General features: G+C 34.7%; 2 protein-coding genes across 2 annotated transcripts; one reads left to right on the forward strand and one right to left on the reverse strand.

The window, feature by feature from the left end:
- Positions 1 to 541: 541 nt before the first annotated feature.
- Positions 542 to 1883, forward strand: LOC104897632 (TLC domain-containing protein At5g14285). The gene has a single exon (XM_010684561.4). It carries the CDS (start codon positions 901 to 903, stop codon positions 1669 to 1671), a length of 771 nt encoding a protein of 256 aa, XP_010682863.3. The 5' UTR covers positions 542 to 900; the 3' UTR covers positions 1672 to 1883.
- Positions 1884 to 2718: 835 nt separating this feature from the next.
- LOC104897633 (uncharacterized) lies at positions 2719 to 9726 on the reverse strand. The gene is made up of 16 exons (XM_010684562.4): positions 9521 to 9726; positions 9359 to 9434; positions 7947 to 8078; positions 7195 to 7552; positions 7019 to 7108; positions 6836 to 6915; positions 6245 to 6320; positions 5982 to 6158; positions 5311 to 5415; positions 5132 to 5227; positions 4937 to 5029; positions 4797 to 4832; positions 4671 to 4712; positions 4071 to 4189; positions 3846 to 3972; positions 2719 to 3254 (listed from the first exon to the last, which is right to left on the reverse strand). Exons 1-16 carry the CDS (start codon positions 9594 to 9596, stop codon positions 3096 to 3098), a joined length of 1842 nt encoding a protein of 613 aa, XP_010682864.2. The 5' UTR covers positions 9597 to 9726; the 3' UTR covers positions 2719 to 3095.
- Between the last annotated feature and the right edge of the window lie 6001 nt (positions 9727 to 15727).

Consider the following 15727-nt stretch of genomic DNA (forward strand, 5'->3'; position numbering starts at 1 on the left):
CCCCTGTATCTAACAGGTGGATATATTGTAACAAATGTTGTTTGTGTATGAAAAAATATTGTTTTTTTCGTATAACAAATAAGAGGAAAAAAACACAAACAATATATGTCATATACACAAACAACATTTTTTACACGAAACTTTATCTAACACATCTACCTGTTAGATGTTTATCATTCCCCGTACAATTGAGGGTGTAAACTTCTCAAATCTTGAATACAACTTTGTGCTATTAATCTAGTATCTTGTTTTAATAACAAAACTTTTTATTTTCTCTAAATTTCGTATTACGTTTTAGATTTATCCTCCACCAAACTTATTGTTGATGCAATTAAAAGAATATGCCCTGCCCATAAATAATATCTTAAGTACTCTTATCCAAAATTTCAACTCTCTTAATTATATGGCCTTAGATTAATTAGGAAGAATATCCCTTCAATAAAAGAAACTAACAGAATATAATAATTACAAAATTGAAAATTATTTTCAAATTGAAAGTGATTGAAAGTTCTATGAAGACTCTAAATCCAAAAGTGTGCAACACTTGAAGTTGAAGCAATCACAGCAAGAAGCCAACTTGGGACTCTTATCATTTTTTTCATTGAATGATTCTTAAGAATCTATCTTTTCTATGCGCACCCTTTTCACAAACAATCATCCCCATTAATTTTAGATGAAAGATTACATCTTTATCACTTCTATCTCACAAATTTCCCAACTTTTTTATGCTAAAAATACAACAAAAAAACTCCCAAAAGTCAAAAATTTTAGCAGTAGTGTATTTTGTCAAAATCATCATCATTCTTCATTCTTATCTTTTATACAAAATTCTAATCAATTTTTTCTGTAAAAATCATTCAATCTTTAATCTTTGATATTTGATAATAGATATCTTACACCATGGAAATCATAGCTCAATCTTCTTACTATGGTTTAAAACTTCCTCAGTTTTTCATCTTCTTTGCATTTATTTATGTTATAGCACACAAAATCTTTCAAAATTGGGGTCCAAAACATCGTTATGATGCATGTAGTTGTCTTTTATCCCTCTTTCATGGAACCCCATCAGTAATTTTAGCCCTCTTTGCTTTATTTTTAACAACAAACACCCAGAATTCAGAAAATACAATAACAGTTTTTGCTTCAAGAAACACCCCTTTTCAAAACTTAGTGCTTGAATTTAGCACAAGTTATTTCATAATGGACCTCTTTCATTACATAGTTTTTAACCCAAGTGATGTAACATTTATTGCCCATCATTTAGCCACCTTGTTTGCTCTTAGCACTTGCAGGTTTGTGGTCAATCATGGAGCTTTTGCTATATTGGTCATCTTGGTTCTTGCTGAGGTGACTAGTCCATTGCAGAATGTATGGTCTTTGGCAAGGTTAAGAAAGACCGATTTTCGAGTTGCGAAAGAGTTGTATGACTTGCTGTCACCTGGTTTTTACACATTCTATACAGTAGTTAGAGGTGTTTTTGCACCTCTGTTTGTGATGAAGATGGGATTTGTGTATGCTAGTGGAGCTGTGAATGGTGTGATTCCAAGATGGGTTTGGGGTTCTTGGATGCTTTTAACTATATCTGGTATCTTTGCTAGTTTGTTGTGGATTTTGAATCATTGGGTTGTGTTTTACAAAGAAGAAATGTGCAAAAAGAAAAAGTTGAAATGATGTATGGTGTCTTGAATAGCAAGTTATCTATCTGATCTTTGGTGAGTGTTGATTTTGTGTTTGTAAAGCATTGTGGACTAAGTTGTGGATAGGAAGTTATGCAAATATCAAATAGTATTTGGAAATTAGGTTGTATAATTGTATTAAATTAGTACATATTATTGGAAGTGTGTAGTGATAATTGCAAAAGTGATCATATATTTCTTATCTTCTATATGGCATTAATGTCATAAAACAAGCTAAAAATGAATACAATATGAACTATGTAATGCCTAGAAGACACAAAAACCAAAAGAAATGTAAAGTATGGCTAGTTCATTACTTAATTATAAGTAAATGAGAGTATCATCTTTACTTGTGCGAAGGAAACATATCCACATGCGGGAAATTTGAAGGTAGCTCACGGTTGGATATTAACCATTCTTTTGGTAGACAGTTTTAAATGACGATAATGGTTGTAAATAATAGTATAATTTATCATAAAATTTCATGCCAATGCTCATTCTGCAAATTTCCATCTCCAAACAAGTGTTTTTCTTCAAGATGTTTCATTGCTCATCAATAGTCAATGCTACCTTCTAAAGTAGTTTCAGAACAAATAAGCAATATTGACATATAAATCCTTTTACGAAAAATTACACCAAAATTCATTGTCAATACTGTCATTTACTATAGCCTACCAAACAGATAATGAGTTCTCATTATAATAAAAGTGACTAGTTCTCATCTGAAAACTTGTTGATAACGAGGAATTGTTCGATACCTCTGGTGGTTGTTAAGAGCTACTACCATTGAGCCATCGATGTCTTGGCAAACTAAAGGTGAAGGCAAATTTTGCGTGCTTGTCTAGTAAACATGATCGATTCTGGAACTTTTGTGTTTGGTCGACAAAATTTACGATGAAGCTTCTGTCAATATAGTACAATATGCAGAGAAATACTTTTGCATATGAGTCAGATTTACCTCAAAGATTGTTATTTTCTTAGTAATTGTAAAATAGGGATCTATGTATGATTCCTGGGAATGCCCAGGTCGATCTGTACATAATTTTTCATGATGAAATTGGCATCTTTATAAATAAATGGATGGAAAACATGAGATTACAATTTCTAATTGCTGATCTAATAATCCATCACGGTGTAAATCTGATATGTTACATGAATAAAATGTGCCAATGAAGTGATGAACACTGTTAACCTAAGAATCTAAATACATTAGCCCGCGTAAATGACAGATGATAAAACACCGTATATTGCTAGTTCTGAAATTCTGTATCTCTTAGAGCTGATCTGCACCAGACAACCAAATATTCATACAAACTGGATCTTCCAGCACTGAACTTCTCTGTCGCAGATGATTTCCTTGAATGTCAGAGCAAATAACAATCTGATAATTCTCAACTTTCAGTTCCTAAAGAGGAAGGCCTATATGCGAATGATTGATGCGTATGCTGTCTCTGGACTTTCATGGTAATACAACTCCACAAATGTACCACCTCCTATACCCTTGGCTAGTCTCCCAGGATTCACACATAGGCATTTAACATTTTCTTGTTCTTCGGCTTCTGCATTGAGTGAAAGCACCTGTGTTTTCCCGACAAGATTTTTAGTAGAATTTAATTACTATAGTAGATTCTCATCAAATTTATAAAGACGCTTTGGAGAGTCTCCTTGGACTATTCAATTGAAAGACCCTTCAAAACCCTAATGGCTTTGAATTTTGGAGGAAGGCTTCACGCTCACATGAGTACAGCAACTAATATTGTTTGGTTGAATGAAAACATCTTCCATGTGAAATCACAATTGTACATTAGTTTTCCTTTTATTGGTTCCTTTGTTTATGGAGAGTAAAGATTAAATGAATAGAAAGAGAAAGGTAAGCAATAAGGAAAAAAATGTGGGATTTCTTCTTTTAATAAAGGAAAATGTTTCCCATCCCTGGAATAACTATTTTCCACCTATTGATCCATATCAAACCAAACAAAGGAAACTGAGAACTATTATACCAGGAAAGTGTACCCCCAACAAAACATTCTCTTATAATGAACTGATAGGAAACAGGGGAGGAAACAAAGTTATCCTATTCTCCTTGCATTTTTTTGACAACTAAAAACATGTTTTGTGCACCGAGAGTTGAGCAATGAAGCAAGAAATATATGTTTCATTAGTCATTACCTTTGCAAAAGGAGCCAAGTCAGATGGTAGAATGAGTATATGTGGAATGGAGGAAATACTTAGAGCTTCTGGAGCGATTGAGAAGTCCAACGGGACACTATCAGCTGGTGGATATAGAGGGTAGAAGCTATTAAAAAGGAAAAAAACAAATAGGAAAGTTTGATTAATAAAAATTCATAGTACATGAACTAGAAAATCATCCAGTAAAGAGAGGCCATAACATGCCTGCGTTGGCTGATAATATGGGTCGCCAATCTGCTTAAACGGTCTCCTGACAGATTCCTGGATATCTCTTCTCCACTGAGATGCTTTATGACATCTACAGTGCAGCATCCTACCTTTACCTGCATATCAAAAACCTTGAAAGGTAAATTCTTCTACAGATTTCCTTTAAATTACATGTAATAGAACTTCTCATATCAGATCTGCAGCCCCAATTATCCAATGTTACAAAAACTTAATCAACCAATAGGATAAAAACATGCAAACACATTTTTGGTGGAATGAGTCAGAGCACATTTAGTATGTAAAGTTAAATCCAAAGAGAAGTTAATAAAACAGTATTTTGTACAGCAGATGCCAGCCAGCTCAGCTAGTGTGGCATCTGGAGAGCGGTCTCTTAGACTTGGGAGGTCCAAACCTGCCAGTATCATTGCTCTTTGTGGCTCCAATTCGATCAGTGAGGCAGAGACAGAAACATTCAAGTATGATCAGTCATTTCTCATCTTCATTGCAATGAAACTTGAGACTAAGGGTTCTTTGATTTTATGGTTCCATCTACTTCCATAAATGTGCAATATATGACGGCAGAAAGCAAAAGCTAACCTCGTTTGCATCAAATACTCCTGGGTTTGTGATACTCGTTATCTGGCATAAGAAAAAGGTGATACAGTATGTATGTCATAGTATAAAGGAAACTTCATTACACAAATCCTGAAAATCTTATGTTACCTGGTCTATGTTCTCAGAAGTCAAGTCAAACGGAGGCTGCACAGCAACATAGGAATTTATATAAATACTATCTCGAAATCATGTACTATATAGTACGAAGTAATAAAGTCAAAAAAAATTTACACGAAGGAAAAGAATACCTGAGGAAAAACAGGATCATGGTTAGCATCTCGTATAGATGGCACTAGAAGCACGCGAGTGGAAGAACCCATGTATTCAACATGATCTTGCAACTGGAAAAAACATGTTTATGGAGAGATTAGTTTGAAGCTTATACATAGCAGTTCATCTCTTTTGGCTGCAAAAACAACTGAATCTGGCTCTAGAGTAAATACCTTTCTGGTGATTTCTTGGTCAAATACTTCATCAAAGGTCTGGTCAATGGTTGCTTTCTTAATCTCAGGGTGTTCAGAATCAACAAAAGGTCCCAACTGATGAATAGGTCAGACACTTTGTCATATACATTTTCAACTTCTCAAAAAGGAACCAAAAGTATAAATGCTAGAGCTCTTACTAGTATAAGCAACTGTGGCTGCTTTCTAGTTGCAAATGCAAGCAACTCTTTTAGAGGCTCAAATAACAAATTGTCTGTTGTAGTGAATGGGCCTGCTGCTATGATCTGCTCAAATTTGTACAGCAAGCAAAGAATGGAATATGAGAAGGCTGACTTATCACTCAACAAGCTTGAACTATGAACATAATAAACTGATGGAAGATCGTTATACATCCACGTAATGACTAAATAGTGATCACATATTGATAGTTGTTGACAAGCACATTTTTCTTCATAACCCCTTAATTAGGAAATTTTGGAATATACTCACCGAGTATTGTAGGAGTTTTCAGTCTACCTTATCGATCTGGAGATCATGATCACGCTACAAATCCCAGGGTTTGGTTTAAAAGAAATCAAAGTTCTTTGGAGATATTTTGTGGCAGAGAATTTTGTAAAAATTCTTCAGTTCAGCTAATTCAGTCCAAAAGAACAAGGCCCAAGACCTCTTTACAAGTCCTCTTTTCTTATGAACCTCAAAACTAAAGCACAGGAATATTTATTGTCATGAAAGTTTCTCATACTTAAAATGTTTTGTGCTCGTCTTTAACACTAAGAAAGATGTTAAAAACCAGAATACAGCAAAAATTTCTTCAGTTGCAACTATCCATTCAAGTTCTAAACTTTCTTACCATTGATAGTTCACCCATTGCTGGTGATTGACAATTAGGAAGGTCCTCTTCGTCCAAAGCTAATTTCTTAGCAGGATGAGGATTCAAATCAGAAGAGGGCAACAAGGGAATAGTATCCACTAACTTTGAAGCAACTAAACAATGGCCACTGGGATTGGTTCCAACAACGCCAACCACCTAGAAAATAATTTCAATACTTCACTAAATTCCAATACCCAAAGGAAAGATAGGAAACCAATATCATAACTTATTTTAATCAATACCTGCCCCGGAAAGATGGAATATCGGTCCATTTTTTCTAATTCAAGGCGTACAAGTTCTCCTCCTGAATGCTCAACACTGCAAAAACAATAGAAGTAGAACAGCCAAAAAAAGGTCAATGGAAGTTAAAGTCTAAGTAGTATTCTAATATATTAGTATTTCTCATCTCCAAAGCTTCCATAAAGTATCTTGTATGCTTTGGTCTTCCCATTAACTTGTATGTTGTAAACACAGCCACAACATCAAGATACTGACAACGATGACCAAGGCAAACTAAAGTCATCAGAGAGATAGAGACACGTGCCAATGGCTCTAATGCAGTTAGAATTTATTTTATTACTAACTTCTAAATAAATGAGAGCAATTATCAAATTTTCATAAAACCACATATACTGCCGTTTGCAACTACTAAATGATAGAACTACAAATAGCAAGAATTCTCAAGTTGTTCTGGTTTTATACCATTTTGCAGCAAAAATCTATATGAACTCATTGTAAATTAAATGTTTATATTGGAGGCATCTTCAGGTTCTTTTCACCTTAGCCTTCATAACTTGTATGAAATAACGAATAGGAAATGAACATCAAAGTACCTGCTTTGCAGTGTGACTGATTTCTCATTTAGGCGGCCTTCTCCATCACAACGGATCATTCCAACAGCAAACACACTTTTCTGATAGATAATCCCATAAGATGAGTAGATGCTCACAAGATTGCGGAGTAACAACATAGAGAAGCTACTACATACATGCAAGTGTATTAAAAAGCTATATTACCTGTGAGGCCACTGTCGGGTCTTCCTCAGATTGTCCAGAAGCAAGAAATGCTGACGTATGTTTTTTGATGCGGTTTACAAGAAAATCAAACTGCATCACCAAATAACCATGATATGAGTTTGATCAAGTACAATAGTTACATAGATATTCCACTTACTACAAGAAGCATCAAGTACCCTGTCTTCAATTCTATCATACATAAATTTGCAACCAGGTTCTGGCTTGGATCCATGAATGACTAAAGAGCACCTTTTCTTTGGTTGAGCCCTTCGAATAAATTCATCACCCATGTCTTCATCTTCAGATTCTTTTTTTCCATTTTCTGAAATAGATTCAGTTTTGGTCTTAAACTGAACCACAAATTTGTTGGTTCTCTGTCCAAAGGGTGTAATAATGCTCGACTGCTTGCTGGAGGAGAGAAGGTTTCCAGTTGTTCCTTGTGCTGAAGCACCTAACTCTTCGTACCGAGCCAAGGGTCTGTTAGTTGGGGTGTCTAGAACACCTTTTATATCGTCTGGTTCTTCGTTCAAAATCCTGTACAGAAGGCTCGGCTTCAATGTTATATACATAAACAGAATTCTATCACCTGGAAAATAAGATTTAAAAATTGAAAGACAAATAGTCCTCAAAATTCAAGATCGCATGATTTGGAATTTTCTGGTACAACATCAAAGATACTTCCATTCTTTCGCACGATGATATTTAGGAAGACATATTCAAGTGATTAGTGATGGCTGTACACGACAGCCTTAAATAGTAAAAAAGGCATTCATATTTCAACATGAGACAACTAGCTAATTCATGACCCGATTCACATGTATATCTTAAAACCTTCAGATGTACATATATGATATATCTTGTGAAGAAAAGGCAATGTAAGGTTATTTTAAGTAGAGCATGATTAGATCATCATTGTCTGGGTACTCACATATCTACATCACGAATGGAATACGCATGCAAACCAGGCTCCTCCTTGATCAATGCTTCTTTCTGCTCATTTTGTAGGTGCAAAAGAAATCCATCCATTTCAGCATTTTGTACAGTAGACTCATTCATTTGCCTGTGACACAGCATTTTAGTCTAACGGGGCCAAAAGATATACAACACTTAGAACATAAGTCGGTAGAGGTACAAATAGCAAACCATGTGTCCACAATTATTGCTTAAATCATAAAAAGTCCACACTTTAGTCCATCAAAAGACCATATATATCAATGTGAGCTCGAGTTGTTGCTGCTCACTCCCCCTGATCTGGAGGGCAACAGCTCAATTGCTATCTAGTATAAGTCTATGAGACTATGACACTATCAGTGTACAGGGATACAGCACATTTCCCTGTCCTTCCCTTATGGCGTGTTTTAAGAGCAATGATGAAGGGGAAGGGAGAAAAAGGAAGCGAGAAAAGGGGGGATATGCGGGCTTATACTTTCACACATCATTCCAATTCTGGAAGGGTTTGATTAAATAAAATGGGAAGAAAATTGGATTGTTCCCAAGGTTTGTCAGGATCGAGATTCTACTTGGGATTGTTGAGGGGGGACGGGACTGGATCGCTAGTATACTTTTCCCTTCCCTTTTCTTCCCCAATTCATATACAAATAAAAGAATTTGTATCAATCACTCTCCTTTCCCTTCCCTTGTCTTCAATTCCTCTTATCCATATACAAATGAAGAAAATTGGATTGCATGTCTGTTCATTTTCTTTCTCTTTTTCCAATTTCTGATTCAAAATTCCTTTTCCTTCATATGCATTGGTTTGACTTCGCAGTGACCCCACACTTTCTGGAACTATCTTTGGGTGATACTCCGAGATGATACCCTTTCTAGGCACAAATACATGCAAAAGGAGAACCACACACTTTTCATACGTGATACACGCATAAAACACATATCTCAGCGACAAATTGGGAGTTCCTTAGGCAACACTACTATAACATGCTCAGCTTCTAGGTGAACTTGTGGTCCTCATAGCTCTGCGTCCAAAAGAAGGCGGGAAAAACCATACTTGAAACCCGGAATCATAGATAGCATCCAAGACTAATGACTAATCCTAATATTGTAAAAGCCACCTTTAAGAAAATCAAATGATATCATAAATATCCAATATTCCAATGTCATACCTTCATTTTACTCAAGAGCTATAAACTAAAAAAAGATTTCATAAAAATCAATATCATAAACTTGCAAAAACTTCAATTTCTTTTCTATGATTATTCAATTTGAGAAATCATCAAATTTGGGTACACCCATGAACCAACAATAGGATCAATTTAACTGCATATTCCAATTCACATATCAATAAGACATAAAAAATTCAAAAAAAATTAAAAATGGGAGGACCTGTTAAGATAGTAGACTTCCCAACTTGAGACTAGATCTGAAGGCGTAAGTTTGTAATTTATACAAAATGTAAGACCTGAAAAAATAAAACTCAAATTACAGCAAAAATAATGAAAAAAAATTAGTCGAAAAAAATTGGGGAAAAAGAAGAGAAATGATTACATTTTCCGAGAACTGCATCTTCATCGGCGATGTTGAACCCACTTTTATTGAATTCTGCTTTGATTTCAGCCTCCATTAATTGAGATTTCGTCGAATTCTAGGGTTTGCGATTTCGAGGGTTTTTTTCAGAGTTCAAGCAGTGAATAAAGAGGAAAGAGATATTGATAATGGCGGGAAACTTCTGAGGGTGATGTGCGTAACCGGGTAAATAAACAGGTGTTAAATTTTTCTTATCATATGGCCTATGGGCTCTTTTTTTGGTTGGCAACCATGGGGCATGTTCTCTTCGGCATAAAACAGCTGAATTGAAATGAACTAAACTAAAATGAATTGAATTGAACTAAATTAAACTGAACTGAATTGAATTGAATTGAATTGAAATGAATAGTGATATGTGAGAGTAAAAGTATTGTCCAGAGCTGAACTAAATTGAGCTGAACTGAAAATAAGCTAGGGAGAAGAGGCCCTTGGCCACAAAAATCATGTGGCTCAATTGAACTAGATAACTCGAACTCGATCTGATCCGAAATTTACTCGATTTGAACTGAACTTTACTCGACTTGACCTAGTATTATCTGTAATTAGAATTGATTAAGTTGTCGCAATGAACATAATAGAGTATAGACTTAGGCTCTGTGTCTTTTGGACTGAATTAATGAAAATTCACTTCAGTTTAGACAAGTTCAAGTAAGTTCAGACAGATTCTGTTCGATTTAGTTAGTTTTCTCTCGGTTCAATTCACTATAGATAAATTAAGTTTAGTTTGGTTCAATTATAATAAAGGCTAATATCTTGCCGATAGGCGAGAGGGTGTCGAGATCCCGGGCAACACGGTCTTCCCACCATGATAGAAGGGAAAGTCGCTCGGAGATATTGGTTCGAATCCAATCGCGAAGTGGCCGCCTTTGCTCAATTTGGGTCAGACTTTGATGTTGTGACTCAGGCGTTACTGAATAGAGGTGCAAGACTTTTAGACAAATTAATTTTATTTTAATTCAGTTCAATCCAAAAAAAAAAAAGCATTTGATTGGACAATCCAAATTGAATCTACGATGGCAATAACTAATAACTTATCACCTAAACGTATTTGGCCCAGATTAAACTCATTGTAAACAACTACCATGTATTATTTCTTTTATTTACGCATCTTGATTTTTATACTTGCCAAATGTGAACTTTTAACTGTTGATATTTTTTTATTATAAAGTTATAGTGAAAATTATAAAAAGTTGATATATAACTCGTTATGTGTTTACGAGATGCATGTGTTGATGTATTTGTATGAAAAACATAATTTGGTAGAAAAAGGAGCTCTTAAAATTTCTTTCATCATTAAAACAATGATAGTTTTTTTTAACAATGTAAGCATTAATATCAAAGGAGTATTTTATGTATTTTAGGGGGACATCAAAGTTTTCAAGTGTCCCCTTATTGGATAAAGATACATATGGAGGTTACTCTAAGAGCATATAGAACGGGGCTCTCTAACTAATTCTTCAAGGAGAGAGAAAATACAGAGCTACCTCTTACCCAACAATGGGGATCTTGAGTGCGTCTTGAGTGTATCGCTATGAAAATACTTTGAAAAGTGTATCTTGGAAGAGATACCATTTCCATTACCCATTAAAAAGTGGGGAGTTCAAGCTACTGTTCCTTAGTAACAGTGCTGTGACGGTTCTGCCCCTTCAAATCCCTGAAATTGCCTATTTGCCCTTCCTTCTTTCTTCCACGTTTTCCTCCCTTCTTCTGCCTCTGCCTGTGGAACATAAGCAGGGGCTCCTCTCTCCAGCTTTTCCTCTTTATCTCTTCTCTCTCATGATTCTTTGACTCTCTCTCTCTCCTTTTCTGCCATTACTAGGGTCCTTTCCCTTTCTCCTTTCGATTCCCTTCTAATTCAAACCAAAAAAACAAAACCTTCATCTTTCTCTCTCCTCCTAGATCTCCGCAACATTTCTGCAAATTCGATTCTGACCAGCTGTCGTTCTCTCAATCTCGAGATCTCTAACAATTTTAGGTTATCAGTTGTTCGATTACACTTTTTTGTTTAACAATTTGCTGATTCAATTAATAAATGTTCAATTGTTTGATTTCTGCTGTGATTTCTAGGGTTTCGTGATGAATTTGATCTGAAAATCGCGCATTTTGTGATCAAATCAAGGTAGAAAGATGGACTCGTGGCGCGGAAAAGTGTCGCTTGGAAATTTGGATTTTTCAGGCTCAGTGAATAAGCTTCAAGATAGTGTTAACAGGCTAAGAGCATTGAGAAGAATTTTGATAGTGCTCTTGGTTTAGAAGATAAGCCTCAGTCCAGCAATGAAGGTTTTTTTTTCTCTCTCTTCTGCAGTTTCTTTCTTCTTTTGGTTTAATTTAGAGAATAGAGTTGTATATGTAAATGTTGCGTCGATTTTTGTATATTGAATTATTGATTAGGATGTTATATATTGCTGATTGTTGAATTATATGTAAATAATCCAACATGTTTAATCGCGTTTTGGAGAAAAAAATCACCCTAATTGATCTAAATGAAGGTTTTGTTCTTTTTCGTTTTTTCTGGATTTTGACCTAATTTTTGTTTTCCAATTTGGGTTTTGTTATTTGCTTGAAATTTTTTGGTTCAATTGGAAAGTAATAACCTAATTGTGTTGATTAGGGATCTTGATTTGCATATGATCTTGATTGGAAAGTAATACCGGAAATATACTCATCGCCATAAGTCCATTTCAAAGACTGCCTCATCTATATGATTCTCACATGATGCAACAATACAAAGGGGCACCATCGAGATAGCCAAGCCGTCATGTTTTTGCAGTTGCTGATGCTGCTTGCAGGTAATATTCGCCTCATAATATTTCATTTTATTTATGTAAGTGCCTAACATGAATTAGTTTTTTGATAGGGCTATGATAAACGAGGGGAAAAGCAACTCCATTCTTGTAAGTGGCGAAAGTGGAACTGGTAAAACTGAGGCTACCAAGCTGCTGATGCGATACATTGCTTAAATGGGAGGTCATTCTTCAACTGAAGCACGCACAATTGAGCAACAAGTTCTTGAAGTATGATTATACATATTTATGCTTGTATTTCTTTTGTTTTTCTTATAATGTCATAAGAAGTTCATTTGTGGTAACCGATTGAAACACAGTCGAACTCAATTCTTAAGTCATTTGAAAATGCTAAAACAGTTAAAAATAATAACTCCAGGTGAAGAGTTACATTCCTCCTTTATGATAAAACAATGCGGTCATTAGTTCTCTCTCAGTTGAATCTGTATGATATATCTCACTAGAACATAAGTTCTAGGGACATTTGACTGCTAAAATATCAATGTTGATCTATCATGTTCTTTAAGCACGGACTGCACTGATATTTTTCTTCCCTTTCTAATATTGTGAAAGGTTGTCAATGAGTATTGCTTTATAGGTAAATTACTTTTCTTCTTTTTTCCATAATGCTCCTCACGAATTGTGAATGCTTTCCTGACTTCATCGTAATTTCATCTTGTCTCTTTCATCTGAAGGGTAGTACTTTAAAACATGGTATCTAACTTTGCGCTCTTATACGGAAAAGTGCTTTCGGGTCCTAGCTTATTAGTAAGGCTGAAATAAGTAGTTGTCCTGGAGGTACATTATATCAAATTATTAGTCAATGACTGATGTGAAATGTTGTTCATGTTCCAGATTATCAGGACTAGAAAGGGTGTTATATTTGGTGGGCTCCTTGATTGTCCTCTTAAACCTTGTCCAAAGAGGAAATATCAAGTGAGTTGATTCATCGTTGTTGACTTTCTTTTTTTACCATGCTTATGCTTGATTGTGCTTATGCTGAACTTAATGATATACTCCCTCCGTTTCATACTAATCTACACACTTTGACATTTTGCACTATTCACAAATTTTACTTTGACCATCATTTGTGATTTATACGCGAATGAAAATATAGTCATGTGGGATCTCGTTAGATTCATCATAACATGTATTTTATTAATATGTACTTTTTATAATTTTTACAAATACAAAACTAAAGATATATGTCTTCAAAGTTTTGCATTGGCATGCGTGAAAAGTGTAAGTGTGTAGATTAAAATGAAACGGAGGGAGTATGTGACAAGGAACAAATTATTCTTTTTTTTTTACAACTAAATTTGGTGCACCAAGGTTGTTTAGAGCAATATGTAAAGATCTATCCTTTGACTATGCGTAAGCTGTGCAATTAACTGAGCTGCTTGGTAGAATGTGTTTTCAAATGACAGAAACAACCTGGTATTAATCCCACGGGGGAAGGGGTGTGTGTGTGTGTGTGTTTAATATAGTCTACCTTACCCTTCTCGTGTTCATACAAGTAGTAGAATATTTTTTGCATGTTGCTAAGAAAAAGATAAATGCAGTTTATTTACTATTTAATATGTTACTCTTGGATTTTACTTTGTTTATGTCGAACAATTACAGTTTCGTTAACTGCCCCTAATGCCTTTCACTTTAGAATCGTATCTGAGTAATCAGGATTGTAGCCGAATTTATCGATTAAGCCTCCTTAAAGGTGTTTCCTGTGTTTGGAATTACAAGAGAGCTATTTGTTATTCTTGTCTTACTACTGGACCATTGTTCTGTTCTACATGTTTGAGATAATTATTTTTGTTGTCTCCTGTCCCGTCCAATTGTGATGCTGAACACGCATAGTTTGTGTTTGTCCAATTGAATAATTGTCATGAGTTAGTAGAGTGTCTTGGAAACTTATGGACCGGCAGACTGTTATAGACCTAGATTGGTTTTTATGTGGTTCATGCTCATTCACAAGCTCTGCCTTTTCAACTTTATCTATCCTTATCCATCCTTGTCTCGAGAATGCTCATGAAGAGATGACCAAAGAGAATTGGATTAACTAAGAAACGAATAGTTGTAGAGATACAAGTGCAATACATCCATTGAGAGAAAATGGTAGTAAAAGAAGATGAATAAGTTTCTCTTTATGATTATGGGTTTCACACTGTCATTTTATAGTAACATTCATTTGTAAATTTGTAGTTAGTGTCTCATGATGTAAGGCTTATGGAAATCCCATTACTTTATGATTCTATTTAGAGGACACGTTATTACTAATAACTTCATTTCTCTGTTCTGATGGCTTGTTTTATTTTAAAAGTAAATTTAAATGCTAAAAGGTCTAATTTATAGCCAATAAGAAGGTCAATTTTTATGAGGAAAAAGAATTATTTTTTTACACTCTTCCTCTCAGGATTGGTTTCTGTCCCTGTCACATATAACTTTTTTTTATAGGATGTCTCCTAATAATCGCAGGGAAATCAATGGTTAACTAAAATATAGCTTCTAGATATTGGTAATTAGTGATGTTAGGATAACCTTGTTATATGCTACTATTCGTAATTACTCTAATAATTCAGGATAAGATATGCAAATGTTTGTTTATTACATTGTTAAGTACGAAAGAATTACATTGTTAAGTACGAAAGAATTACATACTTTTAAAAGAGAACTTATATAGATGCCAAAAATAGCTATTATGTGAGGAAATAATCCTACAAGGTGTGTAGCACTAGCTTTGCGTAAATCTTTGATATGTGTTTCTGATATATTACTTTGCTTGGTATCTCTAAATTATGTAGGTCTACGATAACAATGTTGAAGGAAAGAAGATGTGTTATACCATTTATGGGGAGGTATGCTTATGCTTGTCTAACTGCACACGAGCTTGATCTCATACCTAATGAATTGTTAATTTCAGTTATATTGTGATTTTACTGAGTATATCCTCCCTTTACCCAACGTGTTAAAGACTTAAAGATAAGGATTCCTAAGAGAGAAAGAGGGAAGAGAGCAATATGTCCACTTTTAGCACGGTAATTCAGTTTTATTTTGCATAAATCGTACATAAAAAGTGAAAGAGGAAAGGATGTTGGGAAGAGTTTAAGGGGGTTTCTTACATTCAAACAGTCTTTTTAAGTAGTTCTCGAGTAATGAGACTGTTTGTCTTTTAATGGGCTTATTTAAATTTTGAGCTGATTTTTTCAATTTTCACTTTAATTTCTCAGTTATTTTGATTCTTTTCCCATTTTGTATAGATGTTAATTCAACCATATCTTTTGAGTTTCTAAATTAGGAGCTTTGTAAAAAGTAAGCATGCATTTGAGTAACTCTTGTTATGTACCTTTATTTAAGTTCTGTCAAGTAAGCATGCATTTATAAAGAATGT

Source organism: Beta vulgaris, chromosome 6 (assembly GCF_026745355.1).
Source record: "Beta vulgaris subsp. vulgaris cultivar EL10 chromosome 6, EL10.2, whole genome shotgun sequence".
NCBI lineage: Eukaryota > Viridiplantae > Streptophyta > Magnoliopsida > Caryophyllales > Amaranthaceae > Beta > Beta vulgaris.

Excerpts from the sequence above, each read along its gene's own strand:
- LOC104897633 (XM_010684562.4), bottom strand. The coding sequence starts at position 9,596 with ATGGAGGCTGAAATCAAAGCAGAATTCAATAAAAGTGGGTTCAACATC. Across the intron at positions 5,416-5,981 it reads CAATGGGTGAACTATCAATG|ATCATAGCAGCAGGCCCATT; the intron begins GTAAGAAAGTTT and ends AAATTTGAGCAG. Across the intron at positions 5,228-5,310 it reads AGCCACAGTTGCTTATACTA|TTGGGACCTTTTGTTGATTC; the intron begins GTAAGAGCTCTA and ends CCTATTCATCAG.
- LOC104897632 (XM_010684561.4), top strand. The coding sequence starts at position 901 with ATGGAAATCATAGCTCAATCTTCTTACTATGGTTTAAAACTTCCTCAG.